At 39.7% G+C, this 25,941-nt stretch overlaps 2 protein-coding genes across 2 annotated transcripts; both read left to right on the top strand.

Moving 5' to 3' along the window:
- The first annotated feature begins 180 nt into the window (after positions 1–180).
- LOC119261547 lies at positions 181–3,520 on the top strand. The gene is made up of 7 exons (XM_037533305.1): positions 181–233; positions 530–599; positions 739–1,089; positions 1,206–1,556; positions 2,996–3,100; positions 3,224–3,255; positions 3,364–3,520. The coding sequence occupies exons 2-7, from the start codon at positions 542–544 to the stop codon at positions 3,472–3,474; spliced, it is 1,008 nt and encodes a 335-aa protein (XP_037389202.1). The 5' UTR covers positions 181–233; positions 530–541; the 3' UTR covers positions 3,475–3,520.
- Positions 3,521–8,985: 5,465 nt separating this feature from the next.
- Positions 8,986–11,870, top strand: LOC119264813. The gene is made up of 7 exons (XM_037543821.1): positions 8,986–9,107; positions 9,397–9,466; positions 9,606–9,956; positions 10,069–10,419; positions 10,715–10,822; positions 10,939–10,973; positions 11,604–11,870. Exons 1-7 carry the CDS (start codon positions 9,048–9,050, stop codon positions 11,727–11,729), a joined length of 1,101 nt encoding a protein of 366 aa, XP_037399718.1. The 5' UTR covers positions 8,986–9,047; the 3' UTR covers positions 11,730–11,870.
- Positions 11,871–25,941: the final 14,071 nt, after the last annotated feature.

Raw genomic sequence — 25,941 nt, 5'->3', positions numbered from 1 at the left:
CCTGTAACAGAAATTTAAATTTTTATGTATTTAATTTAAATGTAAATCTTGAGACATTTATATTGGTTTCTTTGCCTATAGCAGTTGTGAAACCCAGCAGTAGAGATTTGCATATTATATTTCTACCAATGATGTGTGAGCCCAGGGCCCAGGGCAACTTCCTGTTATAGGAGATGCAGACGTACTACCTACCACTCAAAAGATTACTCGATTACTCCTGTCCTACAAACACTGTAAGTAATCTATCTATCTATCTATCTATCTCAATCCTTTCAGCAATAATTTGAAAATGCTCATCTTCCTTTACATTGTGTGTAAAGTTCATGATGAATGGATCAAAACTCCAAACTTGCTTAAAAGTATGATTCCACTGACTTACATGTGAAGTAAAGCACTTTTTTTCCTTCTCCTATAAATCATATAAATCATATATGATTTATAGGATATGAGGTTTTGTTCCAACAGAAATGAGATATATATGCTTTTTCAACACTTTTTTAAGAAGAAACCTTTTCATCTTTTTCTTCAGGAGAAATATTACATGAAGAGCTGGGCAATGATTCAGTTGTATGTAATCATTTTGCTGTCATCAGCAGGAGGTACGGTTTAAGTATTATTTTTTTCTTTGCTTTTCAACTTGATTAAAGTTCATTTTGTGTGCTTTACTTGGTAAGAACATAGATTTCTATAGTGTCTTATTTACAGCTTTTAGTGAGATTCATTTCTGTGCTCTTTCAGGTGGCGCCTCAAAGATTGACGTTCCGTGTGCAGATGGGTTGAAATACATTCAAAATGGAGAAAATATCACTCTGAATTGCCCTTTTCTCACTTTTGATGTGATGGTGACTGCATGGCTCAAACAGACTCCAGGAGAAAAGCTTCTTGTCATTGCTTATGCTTATCGCACTACAACAGTTAAATATTATAATGGTTTCCACGAAAGCGGCCGCTTTAATGCATTAAGAGAACTAAGCAGTTTTACTCTGAGTATCTCAAATGCAGAACCATCTGATTCAGCTACATATTACTGTGTGGCTGCAGATTATACAGGCACTGCATTATTAGGTTGTACCATTTTAGTCCTCAAAGGTTGGTGTTAGTTTACTACAGTCTACTTTTATTAAATAACATCAGTTTTGAAAAAACAATCTACATTCTGACATTTACATCTCAATCAGATATCAGTAACATTTTCATCTCTTTAGGTTCGTCTTCAAGTCTCTCTGCTGTTCTCCAGCCTCCTGTATCAGATCCTGTTGAACTGGGAGGAGATAAAACTTTGCAGTGTTCAATACTCACAGATGCGTCTGCAGGAGATCACAGTGTGTACTGGTTCAGACATGGATCAGGAGAATCCCATCCAGGAATCATTTACACTCATGGAAACAGGAGTGATGAGTGTAAGAAAAGCTCTGAGACTGATTCTCCTACACAGAGCTGCGTCTACAAACTCCCCAAGAGAAACCTCAGCCTCTCTGATGCTGGAACTTACTACTGTGCTGTGCTCATGTGTGGAGAGATCATCTTTGGGAACGGAACTAAACTGGACTTTGCAGGTAAGAGAAAATATTTACAATCCTTTTAAAATAACACTGAGACCTAAACATGCATTATGTAACTTTTCAGAATTCCTGCCATAAAATAAATACATTTTTGTAATTATATTAAAGACACATTTTTGATTCACCAAATGTATGACATTTATTTCTGTCTTAAGAAATGGTGTCTGTGATGGGGATGAAAATGATTCATATGTGTAGTAACCTCTTTATATAAATACTATAAATGTAATTAGGCTAACAGTTCTTACGTTTTTGAAGAGCTATTTCCACCTCACACAAGATATGCATACACAGTTGTGTACCTGGTACACACACACACATACAGATACACTTATACAGATCAGCCCAGTTTTAGTTTACCATGATTCAAAATATTAGCTAAAATGCTGATCTTCAGTCAGTCGCTAATATATATTCACGAAACTCTTGTGAGACTATCACCGTGTATCATTATTGGTTAGCCGACTAAACTAAAGACTATTATTCTTTTTTAAAATTGAAAAGACAATGTGTGTATCATTATACAAAATTGCTTTGGTAAAAGCGCTGGTGTCAGAGTATACAGGTGTGTAACCAATACACATTTTCATGACTTCCAAGCAAATTAAATCCCTCATGAAAGTGTGACCGCTTTGCATGCTACTAAAATGCAACATGTTTAGTTCTGAAGAGCAAAATTGCTGCAGAGTTGAAGACTAAACTCAGGCTTTTGTCACATTTAGCTCACTTGCCAATGTAGCTTGGACTTTTGTGACATTGTATCTCTCTAATTTGGATCAGTTGGTTTCACAATGCACTGCCTAAGTGCACCAAATTTTATATGTGTGTGTTCTCTGCATGGATCAGATATTTGGCAGAGATACAAGTGCTCAAATTCTTTGACAAACTCAGATCTTTCGCTCAGTCATAGTCTTGATATAATTATGTTACTAACTGTGCGCCGTTGAAATACAGACGCTTAATATCTACATGTACTGCAATCACAGTAATACAAATAGACAAATAGCTTGTGCCAGACACTAAGTTTGGTGGTCTATGTGTTAAAAGAAAATGCTTGTTATTGCACATCTGTCATTATTATAAGCAGCAGCTTCTGAGGCATGGAAGAGGAATGATCTAGAAAGAGGCAAATATTAAACAGGCTGATTATTCACTGATGTATGCTGAGAAAAGCATGCCATGATGTTAAATTCACTAGTTTAGTGCAGACCACCATGAATTTTGGTGGTCCACGGTTTGTGACAGCAAGCCTCATGTGCTCTCAGAGACTGAACCTTTACATCACATTTTCTCTGCACTCTATTAAGCATGTAGCTAGACTATTGTGTGCTAGTTTATGTTATGTTATTTTAATATTTCTTAAACAGCTGTTTTTTTTTCATATTGATTTTTAAAGTCTACTAAGATTATTAGAATATGTGTTTTAATTATAGACAATGGAGTATTGGATCCAGCAATTCTTGTTTTAGCAGCATCAAACATCATATCCCTGAGTGTGATTTTATTTCTGTGCAGAAAACACAGCGGTCATCGTAACGGTAGGTTTTTCATTGAGATGAATTATTATATGATTGTTTTTTGTTAATAAATGCACTTTCTTTTTGGATTTTTACAAGCTGTTTATCACAACACATTTGTTATTTATTTGTTATTTGTTGAAGATGCTGCTATTCACGCAGTCCAGGCACACCAGGTGACTATTTTGCTTTCTTTTAACTGTTCTGATGGACTCAAGCTATAATTTCTCTTTGGTCAGCTCTTTTTAGCACTACAGCATATTAAAGAGAGTCTCTTTCTACAGGCTGCATGTGATGAAGCTTTCAACTTGGCAGCAGGAAGTTTCAACAGTGAACCGCAGCACATTAAAGAGGCGGATGTGCAGTCTCTGGTCATTTATTACCAACAAAACTGAACTTTCTAAAGCTTATAAAATCATCCTTATGTTGCTAATGCAGTGTTTGCTGGCTGGGGTGTAATACATTTTCTACTTTCTAATGACACTGTTTTTGTTGCTAAACTGTTAAATATGATCATTACTAAAATAAAAATCTATTTACACAAATCTTTAGATTTTGTGTGTGGTTGTGTGTGTGTGTGTGTGTGTGTGTGTGTGTGTGTGTGTGTGTGTGTGTGTGTGTGTGTGTCTGTGTGTGTGTGACAGACAAGGATCAAATGACACTGCTGTTCAAGAAACTCCAGAAAAGAGTTTGACACTAACCACGTGCAAGATGATGCTCAGTCTCAACTACATATGTACAAAATAGTAAATACTATATACTGTATCTTCTGTATATATTTATATCTTCAAACTCTTTACAGAAATGACATGCACATTTGTATTCAAATCCTAAATAATTCAGTAACACTTCATTGCATACTCATCTGAAACCTTCATTTAATCCATCGTGTAATAAGTAAATCATACACATTAATGAATGCTTTTAAAGTGACGAAATTAATGTATTGAAAACTCAGTGATGTCTAGTGTAAACCTCATGATATGGTCACAAGTAAAGGTACATGGTTAGCGTACTATAAGTGTTTGTCAAATTCTTTGATTGATTTACAACCCCAATTTCAATGAAGTTGGGACGTTGTGTAAAACATAAATAAAAACAGAATACGATGATTTGCAAATCCTTTTCAACTTATATTCAATTGAATACACTACAAAGACAATATATTTAATGTTCAAATGGATAAACTTTATTGTTTTTTGCAAATATTCACTCATTTTGGATTTGATGCCTGCAACACGTTCCAGTTGGGACAGGGGCAACAAAAGACTGGGAAAGTTCAGGAATGCTCAAAAAACACCTGTTTGGAAGATTCCAAAGGTGAACAGGTTCATTGGAAACAGGTGAGTGTCATGATTGGGTAAAGGGAGCATCCCTGAAAGGCTCAGTCGTTCACAAGCAAGGATGGGGTGAGGTTCACCACTTTGTGAACAACTGCATGAGCAAATAGTCCAACAGTTTAAGAACAATGTTTCTCAACATGCAATTGCAAGGAATTTAGGGATTTCATCATCTACAGTCCATAATATCATCAAAAGATTCAGAGAATCTGGAGAAATCTCTGCAAGTAAGCAGCAAAGCAGAAAACCAACATTGAATGCCCGTGACCTTCGATCCCTCAGGCGGCACTGCATTAAAAACCGACATCACTCTGTAATGGATATCACCACATGGGCTCAGGAACACTTCAGAAAACCACTGTCAGTGAACTCAGTTCGTCGCTCCATCTACAAGTACAAGTTAAAACTCTGCCATGCAAAGCGAAAGCCACATATCAACAACACCCAGAAACGCCGCCGGCTTCTCTGGGCCCGAGCTCATCTGAGATGGACTGACGAAAAGTGGAAAAGTGTCCTGTGGTCTGACGAGTCCACATTTCAAATTGTTTTTGGAAATCATGGACGTCGTGTCCTCCGGGCTGAAGAGGAAAAGGACTGTCCGGATTGTTATCAGTGCAAAGTTCAAAAGCCAGCATCCTGATGGTCTGGGGGTGTGTTAGCACACTTGCACATCTGTGAAGGCACCATTAATGCTGAAAGGTACATACAGGTTTTGGAGCAACATATGCTGCCATCCAAGCAACGTCTTTTTCAGGGACGTCCTGCTTATTTCAGCAAGACAATGCCAAGCCTCATTCTGCACGTGTTACAACAGCGTGGCTTCGTAGTAAAAGAGTGCGGGTACTAGACTGGCCTGCCTGCAGTCCAGACCTGCCTTCCACTGAAAATGTGTGGAGCATTATGAAGCGCAAAATATGACAAGGAGACCCCGGACTGTTGAGCAACTGAAGTTGTAGATCAAGCAAGAATGCGAAAGAATTCCACCTACAAAGCTCCAACAATTAGTGTCCTCAGTTCCCAAATGCTTATTGAGTGTTGTTAAAAGGAAAGGTGATGTAACACAGTGGTAAACAAGCCCCTGTCCCAACTTCTTATGAATGTGTTGCAGGCATCAAATTCAAAATGAGTGAATATTTGCAAAAAACAATAAAGTTTATCCGTTTGAACATTAAATATCTTGTCTTTGTAGTGTATTCAATTAAATATAGGTTGAAAAGGATTTGCAAATCATTGTATTCTGTTTTTATTTCTGTTTTACACAACGTCCCAACTTCATTGGAATTGGGGTTGTATACCAAATTGAAATACCTCCTCGTACATGATGTATTCCCGTAGTGTTCATGAACTGTACAGTAACATTGCTGTAAAATTACAATATTCCTATGGTTTAGTGCCACCAAATGAAGCTCTTTATTTTTCATTATTCTACAGTAACAGTGCAAGGATCTAACTGTGTTTTAGAAAAGTCTTAGTGAAGGTCGGAGGCCAATGGCTCTGTATCCAGCTGGAAAATCACATAACTGAGTTCACATCGTATGCTTCAGGAATAAACAATAAGTCAGTGAATTGCAAAGGTTTTATGTAATGCACCAGAATGTGAAATATTCTTTTGTAACTTTTTTCCTGATTGATTTTGAATGATATTGAATTGATATTGAATTGATAATGAATGTAATATTGGTATCTTTTAAATGCCAAATGCTTAAAATTGTATATGTTCCCTAAAAGGAAAGAATGTGTATTTGAACGAATTCATCATCATATCATGAAGTTTACACTACACATCATTGACTGCGTTCTTAATTTGTGACACTGTATGCTAGTTACTTATTAGTGAATGTTTGAATACTATGTAATTGTAAGAGAATTAACGAATATGCCATGAATGTACTTGTGGCACCTTATTTGGGGTGGGGGGCTGGGGGGGTCAGTAAAAGAAAAAAGAATGGGTGAAAGTGATAGAAAATTGGCTACTTTTGCTCCCGTCACATTAATTACTTAATATCTTCACAGCCCTGTCTCCTCATCCCATACCCCTATCAATGGATCAGTCCCCTCTCCCCATCCCCATACCCTACCAATGAACCAGCCCTGTATCCTCATCCCCACACCCCTACCAATAAACCAGCCCTCTCTCCCCATCCCCACACCCCTATCAATGGATCAGTCCCCTCTCCCCATCCCCATACCCCTACCAAGGAACTATCCTTATCTCTCTATCCCCATGACTCTCCAAACCAGCCCCACTCCCCATACCCCTGCCAATTAACCAGGCCTACTCCCCATCCCTGTCCCACCTACCTGTCTCATGTTTTCACCTAGTTTTACCACAAAGCTGTATAGGTTTTTGACCTTCTTACAATAGACATTGAGTAGTGTTTTCTGATTCTAAATGCCTCATCCAAGATAAAGTTTATACACATTTGTTCTGGAATGCATTCTGTGAATGGAAAAGATTGTAGCAGTGAAATCATTAGTGTCAGCATTTTCAACATATTGGATAGGACATCCCAACCCCCTGAAGGACTACAGACATGTAACACTCGCTTCTCACTTAATGAAGTTGTCCAAGATGTCAGTCATTCAACAGCTCAGAGAGTTGGTTGTGGACCATCATGATCCTCTACTGTTCACTTATTAGAAAAACACAAGTGGATGATGCTTTGGTATATTTGTTCCATAGTGTCTACTCACATCTGGACAAAGCTGGATCCATGGTCCGGATCATGTTCTGTAATTTCACCAGTACCTTCAATTCCCTCCTTCCTGCCTGACTGGGAAACAAGCTCAGGTTAATACAGGTCACCCCCTTCCCCCCTAAATTCCTAGATCATGGACCATGTGGAGCATGGACACTTTATGAAGCTCCAAAAAGGTGAACAAAGGGACTTACCTGGGTTGAAGGCCAGGGCGCCAACTCAGGGACTTTTTTTTTTTTTTTAATTATTTTTTTAATGAGATATTTTTTTATTTTTCTTCCACCATCCACACACATACAACAATAATAATCTTTATACAATTGTCATTCATATCTGTGCCTGCTGACTGGCCAGATTTATTTAAAACATCAGCTTAGATGCTGATTGGTGGGTGCATTAGATACATTTAACCTGCACGTTAGATCCACGTTTGAGACTGATGCTGAAACAAAAAGCTCAGAAAGAAGTACATTACAAGAGCAGATTTTAATTAAAAAAATCCCAATCCCCAAGATCAGTCACTGTTACCAGGAAAACCAGTAACTACTGTTAATATGAATATGAGAAGTGCTCAGAGTATTGTGAGACAGGAAAAACAATGTTGGTGATTGAATAGTCTGAGTCTGTGCATGCAGCAGTATCATCAGAAGGGTCAGCAACACGCAGATGAGGCTATCTGAGCAGTGTTGGACATCAGGAAGTTCCATGGTGGTCAACTGGTCCAGAGGGTGACAAGCAGGGGCACCCGACTGAAGCAGACAAAGAAACAGCATCAGACCACACTGGATGGGCAGTTGTTCAACTTACTGTATGCAGGGTTACTGTATCCAGCAGCCTACAAAGGCCAACATTCTTTTCTATGTAGTTGTCTGGTTGGGGAGCAGTGCCACTGCAGGGGAAGCCAACTGTCTCAATAAATTGATCAGAACAAACAGCACTATCCCAGAACTCACTGGAGGCAGCGACACAGAAGATGATAAGGGCAAAACTGGGGAATATTTTGCACAAGTCTGCCCATCCACTTCATGCTGTGATATGCAGGAACAACAATGAACCACCAGTCCATTCCACTAAGGAGCTCTAGGAGGCGCTTTTTTTTGCTGACAGCATTCAGGCTACACAATGCAGCATATTATGTCATTGTCAGTCTATCAGAGCAAACACATTTTCCACACAAATAAATAATATACCACACGTTAATTATTGTTATACATGTGTTGATATTCATTCACATTAACTGCAAAACATCACAACACACACCACAATATGTGAATATTTGAGTTGATGTTGATTTCTGCACATTTTTATTTGCATTTGTTCATCCTATGTGTAAATATTTGTCATTTCAAATTACACACACTTTCACTGGTTTGATACCCTCAAGGGTTCGTCTTTAGTGTTTTTCAGTTAAGCCACATGATTGCACCATATTCAGTTGCAGTTATATTTATGTTTACTCTATTTATATTTATGTTTAATCTATCTATCTATCTATCTATCTATCTATCTATCTATCTATCTATCTATCTATCTATCTATCTATCTATCTATCTATCTATCTATCTATCTATTTAACTAAATCCCTCACATTCATGCAAAGCCTCGGCTCTGATGAGCCTCGGCTCTGTTTAATCAAATTCATTAAACACGAATCATTCACAATTGGTTAAGACTAAAATAAATAATATTGTCAAAATATTTTTCAATATAATCTGTAACTGAAATCTGAATTTGAAATCTTGACACATTTATATTGGTGAGATTCCTTTGGCTAAATTAGGTGTGGAATCCAGCTGTAGTGATTTGCATATTATGTACTATATTTATACCCAGTGATGTGTGAGCTCGGGGCCCAGTTCAACTTCCTGTTATAAGAGCCAGTCAGCTCTCAGTACAAGCTGCTCTTGGAGAAGTTTTAAGTGCAAAGAGATGCAGACGTACTACCTACCACTCAAAAGATTACTCGATTACTCCTGTCCTACAAACACTGTAAGTAACTATATACCATATACTTCATTCATTCTATGTGTCTGTATATATATATATATGGCTGTTGTCTGAACAAAATCCTTTTTGTTGGTTTTCACGTTTGACATAACTGGAAAATAACTTATTTCATGATGAATGGACCAAAAGACCAAGATTACTTTAATTTGATTACATTGACTTATATGTAAAGTCATTATTTTGGCTATATGAAGTTTTGTTCCAACAGCAGTTTATATATAAATTTATATAAACTAAATGCTTTTTAAAGTTTTTATATCTTTTTCTTCAGGAGAAATATTACATGAAGAGCTGGGCAATGATTCAGTTGTATGTAATCATTTTGCTGTCATCAGCAGGAGGTACGGTTTAAGTATTATTTTTTTCTTTGCTTTTCAACTTGATTAAAGTTCATTTTGTGTGCTTTACTTGGTAAGAACATAGATTTCTATAGTGTCTTATTTACAGCTTTTAGTGAGATTCATTTCTGTGCTCTTTCAGGTGGCGCCTCAAAGATTGACGTTCCGTGTGCAGATGGGTTGAAATACATTCAAAATGGAGAAAATATCACTCTGAATTGCCCTTTTCTCTCTTTTGATGTGAAGGCGACTGCATGGCTCAAACAGACTGCAGGAGAAAAGCCTCTTGTCATTGCTTATGCTTATCGCACTACAACAGTTAAATATTATGATGGTTTCCACGAAAGCGGCCGCTTTAATGCATTAAGAGAAATAAGCAGTTTTACTCTGAGTATCTCAAATGCAGAACCATCTGATTCAGCTACATATTACTGTGTGGCTGCAGATTATACAGACACTGCATTATTAGGTTGTACTGTTTTAGTCCTCAAAGGTTGGTGTTAGTTTACTACAGTCTACTTTTATTAAATAACATCAGTTTTGAAAAATCTACATTCTGACATTTACATCTCAATCAGAAATCAGTAACATTTTCATCTCTTTAGGTTCATCTTCAAGTCTCTCTGCTGTTCTCCAGCCTCCTGTATCAGATCCTGTTGAACTGGGAGGAGATACAACTTTGCAGTGTTCAATACTCACAGATGTGTCTGCAGGAGATCACAGTGTGTACTGGTTCAGACATGGATCAGGAGAATCTCATCCAGGAATCATTTACACTCATGGAAACAGGAGTGATGAGTGTAAGAAAAGCTCTGAGACTGATTCTCCTACACAGAGCTGCGTCTACAAACTCCCCAAGAGAAACCTCAGCCTCTCTGATGCTGGAACTTACTACTGTGCTGTGCTCATGTGTGGAGAGATCATCTTTGGGAACGGAACTAAACTGGACTTTGCAGGTAAGATAAAAACCCCAGATACAGTGTAATAATTTCAGAATTTTAGTAATGCAATAAAAGTAAAATGTATGCAAATATATAAAACAAATGATCTATGATGTGAATTTCTTTGTGCTGTTGTTGTGCAGCAGTGTTGGTGTACATGGTGATATACAATGAAATAGTCATTTAGAGTTTTAAAGCTTATGTTATTGTGATGTTTTAGTTCTATTTCAGGATATGTTGTACTTGTCTATGATGCATTACATTTATTTTAATGTTAAGTGATAAAGCTCTGATTACTTGATTATTATAGAGAATGCTGTTTTGGATCCTGCCGTTCTGGTTTTATCAGCATCAAACATCGTCTTGATGGTTGTGGTTTTATTTCTGTGCAGAAAATTACACAGCAGTCATCATAAAAGTAGGTTTTATAGTTCATTTCATTTTCATATTCTATTTAATGTTCTCAGCAGTTTTTGTACATTGTTGCCGTACTGATGCAATATGTTTGAGTGATTTACTTGTTATATGTTGAAGATGCCGCCGAACGTGACAGAGTTCAAGTAAATCAGGTGATTATTTTACTTTCTATTAAGTTTTTTATAACTCAAATACAGAAACTTCATAATTAATGTGATAAATTAACACCACTATGCTTTTTAACAACTTTGACTGACCCAAATACAGCTTCTAAAGTTGCACGGATGGCTCTCTTAATAAATCTAAAAAGCTGTTATCATCTACTGCCATACCGTAAATTTGTTTATCAACGAAGTTGATCGAGTCCTAAATATCATTTACAAGTTAAACACATAGCTGGAGCTGGCAGTATCAGTAATATCATTAACTTTAGGGCTTGAGTACGTGCTCAGCAGACTACAATAAATAAATATACAAGTAGACAGCAAAGTGGAAATTTCCACTATGAGAAAATTTACAACAATTTACAAAAGTTACAACAAAAGTGACTGAACATATAATAATGTGATTCATTGCAATTTATTATTGTAATCATTTTACAGCCTCAGTGTTCATATTAAATATAGCACTGATTATAAATTGTACATCTAAACTTTAAACTTAATATTCCCTTTGTGTTTATCAGTCATTCTAATTTAAAATACTGCTTCTTAGTTTATTACAGATTCTGAAATACCACGTTATTCTCTATGTAAAATCTATTTGTTTGTGTGATCTGTCAGGCTGAAGACACAGACGTCTTGAACTATGCAGCTCTAAGCTTTGCTCAGTCTTCCTCCTCAAGAAGAAGCAGAACAAAGAACAGCAGTGATCAGCCTGTGTACGCACAGGTAAAGACCCATCAGTAGAAACAACGTCAGAGTTACAATCAAACCTGGAAATCTACTGTCATCATAACTACACTGTAAGCAGTGATTTAACACTCATGTAGAATGTTATCATAATTATTAATCAGTGTACCTCTGTATGTGTCAATTTTGTGTGAATAAAGCATTTTCTATCATTTTACATCACATTATTATCATTATTATGATTATTATTATTACCCCATTGTATCATTAACATGTATTTTGTTTAAATGTAAATATATTGGAAATAAATATAATATTACAATTTGCTGACTTCATAAACACTTTTTATTGAACTTTTTATGTTTTATAAAATACAATAAATGTTATACTTTTTAATCATTTGACTTGAATTAGTAATAATGGCTACTGGGTTAAAAGTTATATTTTAATCCTTTTTAGTATTTTGACTCTGACATGATAAATACAACAGTAGTTAAAATTAATAATACCCACAACAGCTTGATTTTTTTTTTGGAAGATGTACTTTATGTCAGGTTGTCCAACATTTGATCTTTACAATTTAAAAGTTATTATTTCTTTATATTGTGCTTTTTAGTGAAATACCTTTTGCTCAAACAGTTAAACCATAACAGACTCTTATCACCAGGGTTGCCAAATTTTACATTTTGCTAGGCTGGGGTGGTAGTGGTGAATGTGGCCATGAGGGTGGTCAGTGTGGGGTTTAGAGGTGAGAGAAATTAAGCTTCTATCTGCTGATCTAAGGTGGTCAACTCCCTGCATTGTTGGTTTGGCCCTTTGATTGCTGACCATATGGTCACAAAATAACCCTCCAGGGTGGCAACCATCAAGGAGTGTTGATGTTCGCCATCCTTGCAGGGAGTCGGCACCTCTGTCCTTTTGATAGGGTAATCATCATCCCCCTGTTTAACCCCCTCTTCTTATCACCCTCATCCCCCTCGCTTACCCCCCTAAAACTCCTTTTCCGCACCTTTATCCTCCTCCCACAACTTCCAGTGTTTATAAGGTTCTCCTAAAATATCCCTAGTCAGACTGGCTGTGATAGACTGGCTGCGATCCACTAAGCTGTGCCCACATTTCCTGTGTGTCTATAAAGTCAAGTCTACGCTGAAGGTCTCCTGACTTCTGATTCCTGAAAGCTGAATTTCTAACAACTTGGTGCCGTGACCCGGATGGCATACTGAAACCTGCTTGGTGAGTAAACGCCATTTCGAACCAAAGAGAAATTCTGGTTTTATAACACGGAGAAGTCAGTAAAGTTTATTTGTCACTGATAAAGAAACCTAGTGTTTTTTGTGGCTGTTATACCCTTTGTTTCAAGGGAAGTTTTACCGGTTGTCACTGATAAAGAAACCTAGTGTTTTTTGTGGCTGTTATACCCTTCGTTTCAAGGGAAGTTTTACCGGTTGTCACTGATAAAGAAACCTAGTGTTTTTTGTGGCTGTTATACCCTTTGTTTCAAGGGAAGTTTATTTGTCACTGATAAAGAAACCTAGTGTTTTTTTGTGGCTGTTATACCCTTTGTTTCAAGGGAAGTTTTACCTGTTGTCACTGATAAAGAAACCTAGTGTTTTTTGTGGCTGTTATACCCTTTGTTTCAAGGGAAGTATACTTGTTTGTTTGTTTGTTTGTTTGTTTGTTTAGTTGATTGTCTCGTCACTAGTCACCTCACCATGATTTCCAAAGGCCAAAATGCTCAGAAAAATGTTAAAGATTCCTGGAAACCTCTTAACTATAAAAAGAGCACACTAGTTAGGGGTGGGACTGAAATGCCGCAGTGGACTGACTCTGAATTTGAAATGGTAATGGAGAACATAGTCAAAAAACATATTAATAAGAAAAAAAGGTCAGAGTACTTTTCTTCCAAAGGTTTTCCTACTGATAGATTGTGGTCTCCTACAGAATGCAAAACAGCTTTGGGCTATGGGATTAAGCATGATTCTGTGAAGGAATGTCTTTTTGTGCTGGAACAATACTGGGGGTATAAACTTAGGCATATGGAGGATAAGTTAGCAGAGGCTGAGGGGAAGATCCTAGAGTTGACTATTGAAAGTAAAAAGCACAAAACAGCTTCACTGAATGCCCAAAGAACATGCAAAAAGCTTCAACAATCACTGACTGAGGTTGAACAGTTACATGCTAACTGCAAACCTAAGTGCCACGGTCAACCAGGTCAGCCATGCTACACAGAGGATGAAAATCCTCCAATGTTGCATGGGCTGTACCCGGACATGGGCGCATTCTGCTCACTCTCTGATGAAGATTCTGAATCTGCTCAGAGTAAAATATTTCAAATGAGACCTGTAACAATCAGATCTGCTGAGGTCCTCAATAGGGGTGGTGAAGTCAAGGAAACAAGGGTACAGATTGGCCACATTCCTTTGGATGCCGCCACATTGGATAGACTGTCCAAGGAATTTAAACATCCAAGGGTAATGGGCCTTGACTTCATTGACCTTATTGAGAAAAAGAAAAACCTTTATTCAATGCATCCTAATGACGCTGTGGCAATAGCAAGCCAAGTTCTTAACATTACTGGTAGCAGGAAGCTTGCCAATAAAGTGTTATATGGTTTGGGTGATAATGGCCAAGACATTAATAAAGGGTGGGAAGCTTTCAAAGAGTGGATTAGCCACAAATGTCGTAAGACCACTGATTGGGGGCAGATAAGTAACTGTAAACAGAGAAAAGGAGAATCAGCTGCAGAATATTGTAACCGGTTTGAAAGAGTTTTTCTTCGTCATTGTGACATTGATACTTACAACAACGATAGTATTGATTGCACCACTGAGGGTCCACACTTTGGACAACTGGTTGACTCACTGCGACCAGACCTTAGACAGGCTCTAGTGACAGCTGTTCCAAACTGGCGTAAGGTTAAATGGGGTGAGCTTAAAAGTGAACTGGACAGATTGGATCTTGATCTGGAGCCAAGCCATGTTTCAGCATCTGTACATGTCCTAACAGACAAAGGCTTCAACTCAAGTCCCAATCACAGGGTCACTAACCAGAAAAAGGAGTGCCATTATTGTCATAGAACTGGTCATTTTGCAAGGGATTGTCATAAGAAACAGGCAGACAATTCTAGAAGGTATCCAAAGATGAGGGAAAACACTGCTGGAAGATCCTCTGAGGGATTTCCGCAGGATGATACAATAGGGAAGTCTTTCCAGGGTCTTTCACATGACCAATTCTCTATGTTAATTAAGGCAGTGCAGGGATATACAGAGGTGTCAACGTCTCCGTCTGCCCCGGCTTTAAACTAATTTGCCCAGCCGCTTCTGCCCATCTGTGTGCCATCAGTAGAGTTTTAGAGATTTTTAGAGAACTTTTTGCTGATGTACAAATTAGGGGACAGGATTTTTCATTTCTTGTAGACACAGGGGCTCAGGTTACTACACTTTCTGATATTGTTTGTGCATCTTTAGGAGTATCATTAACAGACAGACACATCACTGAGGGACTGGGTAATGCCGGAATATCCTTAACTTTATCTACACCCATAGATGTTAATCTAGGACCTAAAACCATTTCATGGCAATTTTGGGTGGGAAAGGTTGAGAATATTCTTGGGATGGATTTTCTGAGAAAATTGAACTGTTCTTTGTCTATTAATGCTGATTCGTGTGTTTGGAACATTGCCTCTTTGAAACAATCTGATTTGGCTAATCACCCTATTTGGTCAGATGATAAGGATGACTGTGGCCTTTTAGAAATGGAACCAGTTGTTCTCACTGGTCGTCAACCTCCTTGTACTAAACAGTATCCTATCAACAAAGAGGCCTTGCAGGGTATTAGACCAATCATAGATCAGCTTGAGAAAAGAGGTATCTTGGTCAAAACACACAGTGTATCCAACAGTCCTGTATGGCCAGTTCGCAAAGCTAATGGAACTTGGCGGCTAACAGTAGATTATAGGGTAGCTAATCAGCATATTGACAAGCTAACTCCATTGGTGGCTGACCCATCCACCATCTTTGACGGTATCCCTACAACACAAAGTGTTTTTTCTGTGGTTGATATGGCTAATGGTTTTTGGTCTGTTCCATTAGCATCACAAAGCCAGCCTTGGCTTGCTTTCACTGTGGGGGATGTGCAATACCAATGGACACGGCTGCCTCAGGGTTTTCATAACAATCCAACTATTTACCATCAAGCACTCAGAAAACACCTCTCCCAGGCTGAGCACATTTTGCAGTCCTCTGTTGTTATTCAGTATGTTGATGATGTCTTGTTGAGTAGTGATACTGAGGAAACGCATGACAAAGACTTGAAGGAGCTTCTTGAATTTTTGGTTAGCAAGGGACACAAGGCCAGTCGTGACAAAGCTCAGTTGTGTTGTCCTGGTGTACAATATTTGGGGCAATGGGTTACCCAGGGTTCTAGAGGAATTTTGCCTGCTAGAAGCTCAGAAATTAATGCACTGTCGTTGCCAACCACAGTACACAAGTTGCGAGCTTTCTTAGGCCTCTGCAACTACTGCAGACCTTGGATAGATTCTTATGCTGCAATTTCACAACCACTATACGATCTGCTTAAAGGTAAACCTGGACAACATGACCCTCTTGTACACACAGATAACACAACCACTGCTTTTGCAAAGTTGAAATCAGCCTTGATTTCTGCACCAGCTCTTGGCCTTTGTGATCCAAACAAGCCTTTCACTGTCTTTGTGCATGAAGATTGTGGTTTTATGACGTCCTGTCTGACTCAGGAACATGGTGGTATGCAGCGTCCAGTAGCTTATCATTCAGCTAAATTAGACACAGTGGCTCATGGTATGGGTCCATGTTTAAGAGCAGTACAGGCTACATATCTGGCACTGTTAGCATTTGCGCCACGGACGCTAGAGCAAATAGTCACAGTCAAATGTCCTCATTCTGTGTCAGCCTTACTTAACAATGGCCACGTGTTGTCAGTGACAGCTTCTAGATGGGGCAACTGGCTTGCTGTTTTGACAGCTCCTAATGTGGTGATTCAGAACGCACCAATGAACAACCCTTCCTCCTTTATGATGTCCTCATTGACTGATGCTTATGAGGAAGGGGGTGATCATGATTGCATTGAATTATCCAGTTATCATCCTGTTGTTAAAGATGTCCCTCTTGATAATCCAGATTTGATTCTTTTTACTGATGGTTCCTCAACTTACAATGATGGTCAGTGTAGATCTGGATGGGCGATGACTGACAGTCTTCAAACTTTGGCCAGTGGTAGTCTTCCTCCTTCCTACTCAGCCCAGCAGGCTGAGTTGGTGGCCCTAACTGAAGCATGTAAACTTGCATCAGGTAAATGTGCCACAATTTTTACTGATTCAAGATATACCTTCGGTGTTGTGCATGACTTTGCACATCTGTGGAGTCATAGAGGTTTTTTCACAGCTGCTGGCACTCCAGTTAAAAATGCTGACTTAGTACATGGTCTTTTGGAAGCTGTCAAGTTACCCGCAGATCTAGCCGTCGTGAAAGTCAAAGCGCACACAGGTGGTAATTCTTTTGAAGCACAAGGCAATAGAATTGCAGATGAAGCGGCTAAAAGGGCATGTTTTTTACCACCAGCTAGTATTGCATCCCTCACTAATACAGAGTGAAATACTAATGACATTTCTTCTATTCACAAGCTACAGTCCGATTCCCCAAACTGGGAACTCTGGACATGGCTGGACTCAGGTGCAAAAATTGCTCCAGATGGTGTCTGGACCAAAGGGGGAAAATTAGTTGCACCTGAGTCACTACTCCCTTACTTAGCTACACAGATACATTCTTTAGGTCACATTGGAGTGGAAAAGATGGTAAATCAGTTTTCACATTCCTGGTGGAATCCTAAGTTCAGGGAAAAGGCTAAAGCAGTTGTTCAAAATTGTGTTGCTTGTAACCAAGTCAATGTTGTTCCTCAGATGCGCAGTCCGGCTACTAAAACAGTAGCGCCTCCAGGTCCATTTCGCCATTTACAGGTAGATTACATCACACTGCCTAAATGCGAGGGAAAACAAGATGTTTTGGTCATAGTGAATAAATTTTCTCGCTGGATTGAATGTTATCCAACTTCCAAGGGCACTGCTGCACACACTGCTAAAATGTTAGTGCAGGATTTTATTCCTAGGTGGGGTCTTCCTGAGCAAATTGAGTCAGATCAAGGCACTCACTTCACTGGACAGGTAGTGCAGGCTGTCTGTAAACTCCTGAAGGTGAACTGGAAGCTTCACTGTCCATACAGACCACAAGCTTCAGGACAGGTAGAGCGTGTAAACCGTGTCATCAAGGAACGACTGACTAAACTCCACAGTCAGGGTGTCAAATGGCCTGCAGCCTTGTCAGCGGTACTTTGCAGTATAAGGGCAACTAGCAACAAAATGGTTGGGCTTAGTCCTTATGAAGTTGTAACAGGTAGTCCAATGCTGGTTCCAGGGGTGATTGATCTCCGCAAAGCAGATGTGCATTTACTGTCAGATGCACTTCTTAATTATTGCCAAACACTAACACAAGCAGTACAGGCAGCTCAGAGTCAGGTCAATAGCGCTTGGAGCAAACCAGCTGAAGGTGGCCATACAATAATTCCAGGTCAATGGGTCATGGTGAGGAAACATGACAGACAATCTCTAGAACCCAGATGGGATGGCCCATATCAGGTTCTTTTGATTACTAACTCAGCAGTGAAATGTGAAGGAAAGAAAACATGGATTCATGTTTCTCATTGTAAGGTTGTGCCTGCTCCTCAAAAATGACTTTAAGGGCCAGTAAAAGAGGAGGTGGGTGATGTACAGAGCCTCAAGGAAGAACTATGATTTCTATTATCATGGGGGTTACCCTTGAGGCGAAGACTCCACAACACTGTGTATCACCATAACAGCCTTTTCTGAGGGACAGATAGTGGGGAGCTGCATGACAATCACTGAATGAAAATCTTAAAATTTTGCTGATGAACAGTTCACTGCGTATGTTCCTTTTGTGTATTCTATAGAACCACACAGTGGAGACGGTGTCCCCATCCACTCAGAACACTGCATGGACTTCTAGATGCCTTGTCAACTCTTCAAGAAACGTGCATCTCAAGAAAATCTGCGCAGCTGATTGGAGACGAGGACGAGACCTTGAGGACGACCTACCAAGCAACAGACGCTGTCAAGTTCACCAGCACAACATGAATACATCACAAATCCAAACACTGTGAATGATCATAACCATGATCTATGGTTCAAATGCATGGGCTTGCACACGCATGCCCACAGAAGACCTGACGTTCCATCATGCAGAAGCAAATCATCCAAGCTCCCTGACCTGCATCCATCATAGACCAGCTCTACCTGAAGACACCATATGTTTTTGGCACTTCTGCACTAATAAAGAATTGTAGTCATAACATAATTTTGTGATGTGGTCACAAAATAACCCTCCAGGGTGGCAACCATCAAGGAGTGTTGATGTTCGCCATCCTTGCAGGGAGTCGGCACCTCTGTCCTTTTGATAGGGTAATCATCATCCCCCTGTTTAACCCCCTCTTCTTATCACCCTCATCCCCCTCGCATTTCCTTGCTTAACCCCCCTCTTCTTATCACCCTCATCCCCCTCGCTTACCCCCCTAAAACTCCTTTTCCGCACCTTTATCCTCCTCCCACAACTTCCAGTATTTATAAGGTTCTCCTAAAATATCCCTAGTCAGACTGGCTGTGATAGACTGGCTGCGATCCACTAAGCTGTGCCCACATTTCCTGTGTGTCAATAAAATCAAGTCTACGCTGAAGGTCTCCTGACTTCTGATTCCTGAAAGCTGAATTTCTAACAGAGGGTTAGAGGGTTTGTGGGGTTTTCTTTTTGTCTGTTTTTCTTAGTATTTTATTTTTTGTGTCCTAGTTGCACATTGATCCTATTTACACAACAGTGCTAGTCTTTATTCTCACTATTGTAGCGTCTAGATGGCCTTTTTGTTACTAGCCAGGAACACAAAAACTTGACCTGACCTGTTTCCACATCAAAACTACCTATATCAATTTAAAATAAGACATCCACTTTTAAGTAAAATATTTAGAAATATAATTTTTGCTTAAATTACTCTTTATAAAATAATTTTATGTAACATTAAGTGACTTGATGAGGAGTCACAATATGTGAGCCATCAGAGGAGCAAAGACTGAAAGCTGGTACATTCTACTTTTGTTTAGTATTGCTAATTAGTTGTTGTCTCACCACTGATCTGATCAGCCTACTACAATGAGGACAGCATACTGTCCAAATACAGAAAATATGCAATAAAGAATACAGCCCAGTTAAAAAGTGCCTGCTATTGGTAACCAGTGGCCAAATTCTTCATCTGGTTGCAAATGATAGGCATGGATTTCAAATCTAACAGCTACACAGTGAAAATAGACAGAACTGCATTCATTTTGCAGAATAAACTGTACTGCTGTGTGTAGGCATGAATGCCACCCTTGCACCCTGACATTTTATTAAAGAATAACTTTGTTCTCAACATGTTTAGTTTACTGACCAAGTTTATTATTTACCTTTTCATTTTCCCGTTTTAGGGCGGTTTGTCATGTGTTTAGTGAAAGTACTTCTTCAGTACAGAAACATTAACACACCACAGAAGTAATTCGTCTTCCACAGACCTTTCTTACTGGTTGACTGTTGCTATGGATATCAGTCCTGAATCCACTGATCTACAACTCATATGGACCAGCAGTGTCTAGCTAGCATGTTCACCCCCTTTTGAATTCAAATAAACTGTCGTTGTGAGTGTTTTCAATTGGTAAAGCTGGAGAAGTGGGGAATTTTCTGAGTCTTAAGTAAGTAAGTGATACTTTTTTGATTCCACAACCGGGGAAATTCCACCTCCGCATTTAACCCATGAAGTGAAACACCACATACACACACTAGTGAACACACACACTAGGGGGCAGTGAGCACACTTGCCCGGAGCGGTGGGCAGCCCTATCCACGGCACCCGGGGAGCAGTTGGGGGTTAGGTGTCTTGCTCAAGGACACCTCAGTCATGGACTGTCGGCACTGGGGATCGAACCGACAACCTTCCGGTCACAGGGCCAGATCCCTAACCCCCAGCCCACGACTGCCCCAACCTGATGTTCAGGTTCATCAATAAGCCGTTTTTTGGACAGCATTCAAAGTGCTTGAGAAATGTTGTGTGATGTTCGGGAAGCATTGCTGGCCCGGCGTCTCTGTTTTGGCTCTTACAGATCGTCTGATCTTTTCACCTGTGGCGTGGGCCGGCACCGGTACTTGATTACCCGCCCCTGTCCTGACTTTGCTTGCGCTGTGGGGATTGCCCACTGGATTTCGGGAATCATTGCTGGCCCGGCGTCGCTGTTTTGGCTCTTACAGACCGTTTGATCTCTTCACCTGTGGCGTGGGCCGGCACCGGTGTCAACATTTGGATTACCCGCCCCTGTCCTGACTCTGCTCGCGCTGTTGGGATTGCCCACTGGATTTCGGGAATCATTGCTGGCCCGGCGTCTCTGTTTTGGCTCTTATGGAGGCTTCCAGCATGGCAGTAAGGACATTAAGGTACTCTTTTATTGAACTATATGTTCTACAAAACACTCGGTGTAAACCCCCGGACTCGCTTTATCATCTTCGCAACCTCGGCATTTTGCGGAGACCTAAATACTCTCACCGTGGTTCAGGCCGGACTTTTATGTATAAGCAGCACGCGAATACTATTTCTACACTCTGGACCTCATGTCGTCGTACGATTGCTATGGGAATATCTACTCGAGCTAGTGGTCGGATACTGCACTACGTTAAAACCGTAAATCTGCCTGCTTTGAACACTGATTTTAATGTTAACTGTGCTTTACTGAATGTGCGCTCCCTTAATAATAAAGCACCACTCATTGCTGATGCTATTGTGGAGCGCAATATTGACCTGCTGTGCTTAACAGAAACTTGGCAGCAACCCAATGATTATTTTGCGCTGAATCAAACTTTACCAGCGGGCTTCTTATATGTATGTCAACCACGTTTAACAGGTCGGGGTGGGGGACTTGCGGTGGTCTACCGATCTAATCTTAAAGTTAGAACGATCCCACTTCCCCCTCTGACCTCATTTGAATGTCTTTCATTGCTCATTACTGCCTCTAGATCTGTTTTAATTCTGCTCATATACCGACCACCGAAAATGTCGCCTGTTTTTATTTCTGAACTCTCTGACATGCTCTCTTCTTTTATACCTGTGTACTCAAATTTGCTGCTGCTTGGTGATTTTAATATTCATGTTGACTCCGAAAGCTGCTCATTTGCCAAAAGTTTTTTAGATCTTCTTAATTGTTTTGACATTGTTCAGAATGTGAATTTTCCTACCCATAACAAAGGTCATGTACTGGACATTGTCTGCTCTACTGGCATAACTCCTACTAACCTGCATGGAGTTGAGCTGTTTATATCTGATCATAAGGCTGTGTTTTTTAATGTTGTTCTACCATGTTTTCAGCGTGGGCAGCGCAATTCACGACAGTTCTCATTCAGAAATACAAAAAACATCTCTCCCTCTGTCCTTATGGACATGCTCAGTCAGATAGATCACTCTGACTTTAATAGTGACAATGTAAACCAGCTTGTGACTCACTATGACATTACCCTCTCTGCTATCTTTAATGAATTGGCACCATTAAAGACTCGCAAAGTATCTTTCACCCAGTCTGCCCCCTGGTTTACACCAGAGTTGCGCAAGCTAAAGTCTGCTGGTCGTCTGCTTGAGCGTCGCTGGAGGAGAACTTGCATGATGGTGCATGCCCTCGCTTATAAGGATCATGTTGGTTACTATAAAGAGGAGCTGCAAAAAGCAAAAACACTTTATTTTTCAAATGTCATTCAGTGCTCCACTGATAATCTGCGCGGTCTTTTTCAAACAGTTAATAAGCTGATCTGCCCTCTGAATTGTTTTCCTTTAACACCTTCGGCTGATCTCTGTTCAAAGTTTATTAATTTTTTTAATCTGAAAATCGACTCTATTTACTCTCAGTTTGCTTTTACGTGGCCTATATTGAATCATCAATCTCTCTCTGTTCAATTCTCTGGTAGTTGCCTTTCTAATTTTTCTACTGTTAATGAGAGTTTTGTTGGTGAGCTTATTATGAAATCTAGAGCCACTACATGTCAGTTAGACCCCATTCCAACACAGTGGGTGAAATCTTGTCTCCCTGCTATTTGTCCCCTTATCACCAAGGTCATAAATGCATCACTCACTGCAGGTTTGGTCCCTCCCTGTTTGAAATTAGCTGCTGTTACTCCTGTGCTAAAAAAACCTGGCCTTGACCCTGAGAATTTTGCTAACTTTAGGCCCATTTCTAATCTTCCACTCCTGGCCAAAGTATTAGAGCGAACGGTTGCTTCTCAGCTACACGAACATCTGGAATCGAATGATTTGTACGAAGTGTTCCAGTCTGGTTTCAGGAGGAACCATAGCACAGAAACGACTCTACTCTGAGTTGTGAATGATTTGTTATTAGCTGCTGACCAGGGGATGCTAAATGTATTGATTCTTTTAGACCTGACTGCTGCGTTTGATACTGTTTGCCATAACCTGCTACTTACCAGGCTTGAGACACTTATAGGTATAAGTGGCACCGCTCTTTCCTGGTTTAAGTCCTACCTATCTGATAGGCAGCAGTTTGTTTCTATTGGTGGCTACAAGTCTGATTTGTGTGCGCTGTCCCGTGGTGTCCCCCAGGGATCTGTACTTGGCCCTCTACTTTTCATTTTATATATGCTTCCACTTGGCAACATCATTAGAAGGCATGGGCTCCAGTTTCACTGCTTTGCAGACGATGTGCAGATCTATGTTTACTCTAAACCATCTCATACCTGTCCGCCTGCTGTGCTAAGTGACTGCTTACTTGATGTACGTGCCTGGCTGGTTGAAAACTTTCTAAGCCTTAATGGTACTAAAACTGAGGCCATACTGATTTCCTCTCCTGCTACTGCCAGAAAGCTCAGTAACCTTGCTTTCTCTATACCAGGGTTTGTTGTCTCCTCCTCTGCTCAGGTTCGAAATCTGGGTGTAATTTTTGACACAACACTGTCGTTCGAACCCCACATAAAAAATGTCTGCAAAACAGCCTTTTTTCATTTAAAGAACATTTCCAGAATTCGCCCATTTCTGTCCTCTGCTGCTGCTGAGATCATTACTCATGCATTCGTGACCTCTAGATTAGACTATTGTAATGCAGTGTTGCATGGTCTCCCTACCCGGCTTTTAAACAGACTGCAGTATGTGCAAAACTCTGCTGCTAGGGTGTTGACCCATAAAAGATCTTGGGAACATATTACACCAGTATTGAGGGATCTCCACTGGCTTCCAGTCCAGTTTAGAGTACAGTATAAAATACTGGTAACTGTTTTTAAATCTCTCCATGATCTTGCCCCCACTTATTTGGGTAATCTACTTCAGATGTATGTTCCAACTCGCACTTTACGCTCCTCTTACTCTCATCTCCTAATTGTGCCTTCTACAAAATTCCGTACTCTAGGTGATAGAGCGTTTGGTGTTGCTGGCCCAAAACTCTGGAATGGGCTTCCACTACAGCTCCGTACATCATCATCTCTATCATGTTTTAAAGCCGGTCTTAAAACCTATCTCTTCCAGCTAGCATTTGAGTGAGAATTTCTCTCGAACTTCTATTTATTTTAGTTAAGTCTTTTATTATTGTTTTATTTTTATTGTTGTTATTTTATATATTTTTTTTTCTTAGTTTATTTTATATATTGTTATAAATCTTAATGTATTATCTGTTTTACTTTTTTTGTATTGTACAGTGTCCTTGGGTCTCTTGAAAGGCGCTTTATAAAATAAAAGTATTATTATTATTATTATTATTATTATGTGACAGTGTGAGATTAGACCTAAATACATGAGTCTCACAGCCAGTGCATGAGATTTGGCAGCCCTGATATCACTTACAGGCGTAGAAATACTACAGAAAACCTAACTTATAATAATGTTTAAAGCATTAAAGCAAACGTTTTTAATGTATAAAAAATTGTTTAATGTCAAAGATTAAGTTTCAAAGATGAAGTCTTACAAAATATAACCAAAAAAGTACAATTGACAATAAGTGGACCTGCTGCAGACATTTATTGATGTAACTATTTAAAATGAAATACTATTTTTAGTGTTTTTATTCCTAGTCAATATTTCCGTTCTGTGCAGTCATTCAGCAATTAAACTCATTATTTACATGACTGCTTTACAAATGTTCAGTGCAGGCAAGTTTGAGAACTGATCAAAGATGTGTGTTGGCCAATTTAAAGGAAAAAAGCACACATTTATTAGACCAGGGCATCTTTTAATCACATCGAAACATGGTAGTTTTTAATGTCTAATAAAAAAGAGGCCTGAGTAACAGAAGGTACCCATTAAGATATGCTATCACTACAGCTAATACTAATACTGGAGCTAATCAGTCCAACATTAGATGGTGAGGAGGGCGCATGCATTCAAGTACATTAATGTTTATGTTTCGATCAGAAACGCAAGCCAGTCCTATTTACATCATTCTGTAACAGATATTACCACATGGGCTCAGGAACACTTCAGAAAACCACTGTCAGTGAACACAGTTCGTCGCTCCATCTACAAGTGCAAGTTAAAACTCTGCCATGCAAAGCGAAAGCCAAATATCAACACCACCCAGAAACACCGCCGGCTTCTCTGGGCCACGAGCTCATCTGAGATGGACTGACGCAAAGTGAAAAGTGTCCTGTGGTCTGACGAGTCCACATTTCAAATTGTTTTTGGAAATCATGGACGTCATGTCCTCCGGGCCAAAGAGGAAAAGAACTGTCCGGATTGTTATCAGTGTAAAGTTCAAAAGCCAGCATCCTGATGGTCTGGGGGTGTGTTAGCACACTTGCACATCTGTGAAGGCACCATTAATGCTGAAAGGTACATACAGGTTTTGGAGCAACATATGCTGCCATCCAAGCAACGTCTTTTTCAGGGACGTCCTGCTTATTTCTGCAAGACAATGCCAAGCCACATTCTGCACGAGTTACAACAGCGTGGCTTCGTAGTAAAAGAGTGCGGGTACTAGACTGGCCTGCCTGCAGTCCAGACCTGTCTCCCACTGAAAATGTGTGGCGCATTATGAAGCGCAAAATACAACAACGGAGACCCCGGACTGTTGAGCAACTGAAGTTGTAGATCAAGCAAGAATGGGAAAGAATTCCTCCTACAAAGCTTCAACAATTAGTGTCCTCAGTTCCCAAAGGCTTATTGA

The sequence above is a fragment of the Pygocentrus nattereri genome, chromosome 2, assembly GCF_015220715.1.
Source record: "Pygocentrus nattereri isolate fPygNat1 chromosome 2, fPygNat1.pri, whole genome shotgun sequence".
Classification (NCBI taxonomy): Eukaryota; Metazoa; Chordata; class Actinopteri; order Characiformes; family Serrasalmidae; genus Pygocentrus; species Pygocentrus nattereri.
Note: the sequence above shows the minus strand (reverse complement) of the source record. Positions and strands in the feature narration are given on the sequence as shown.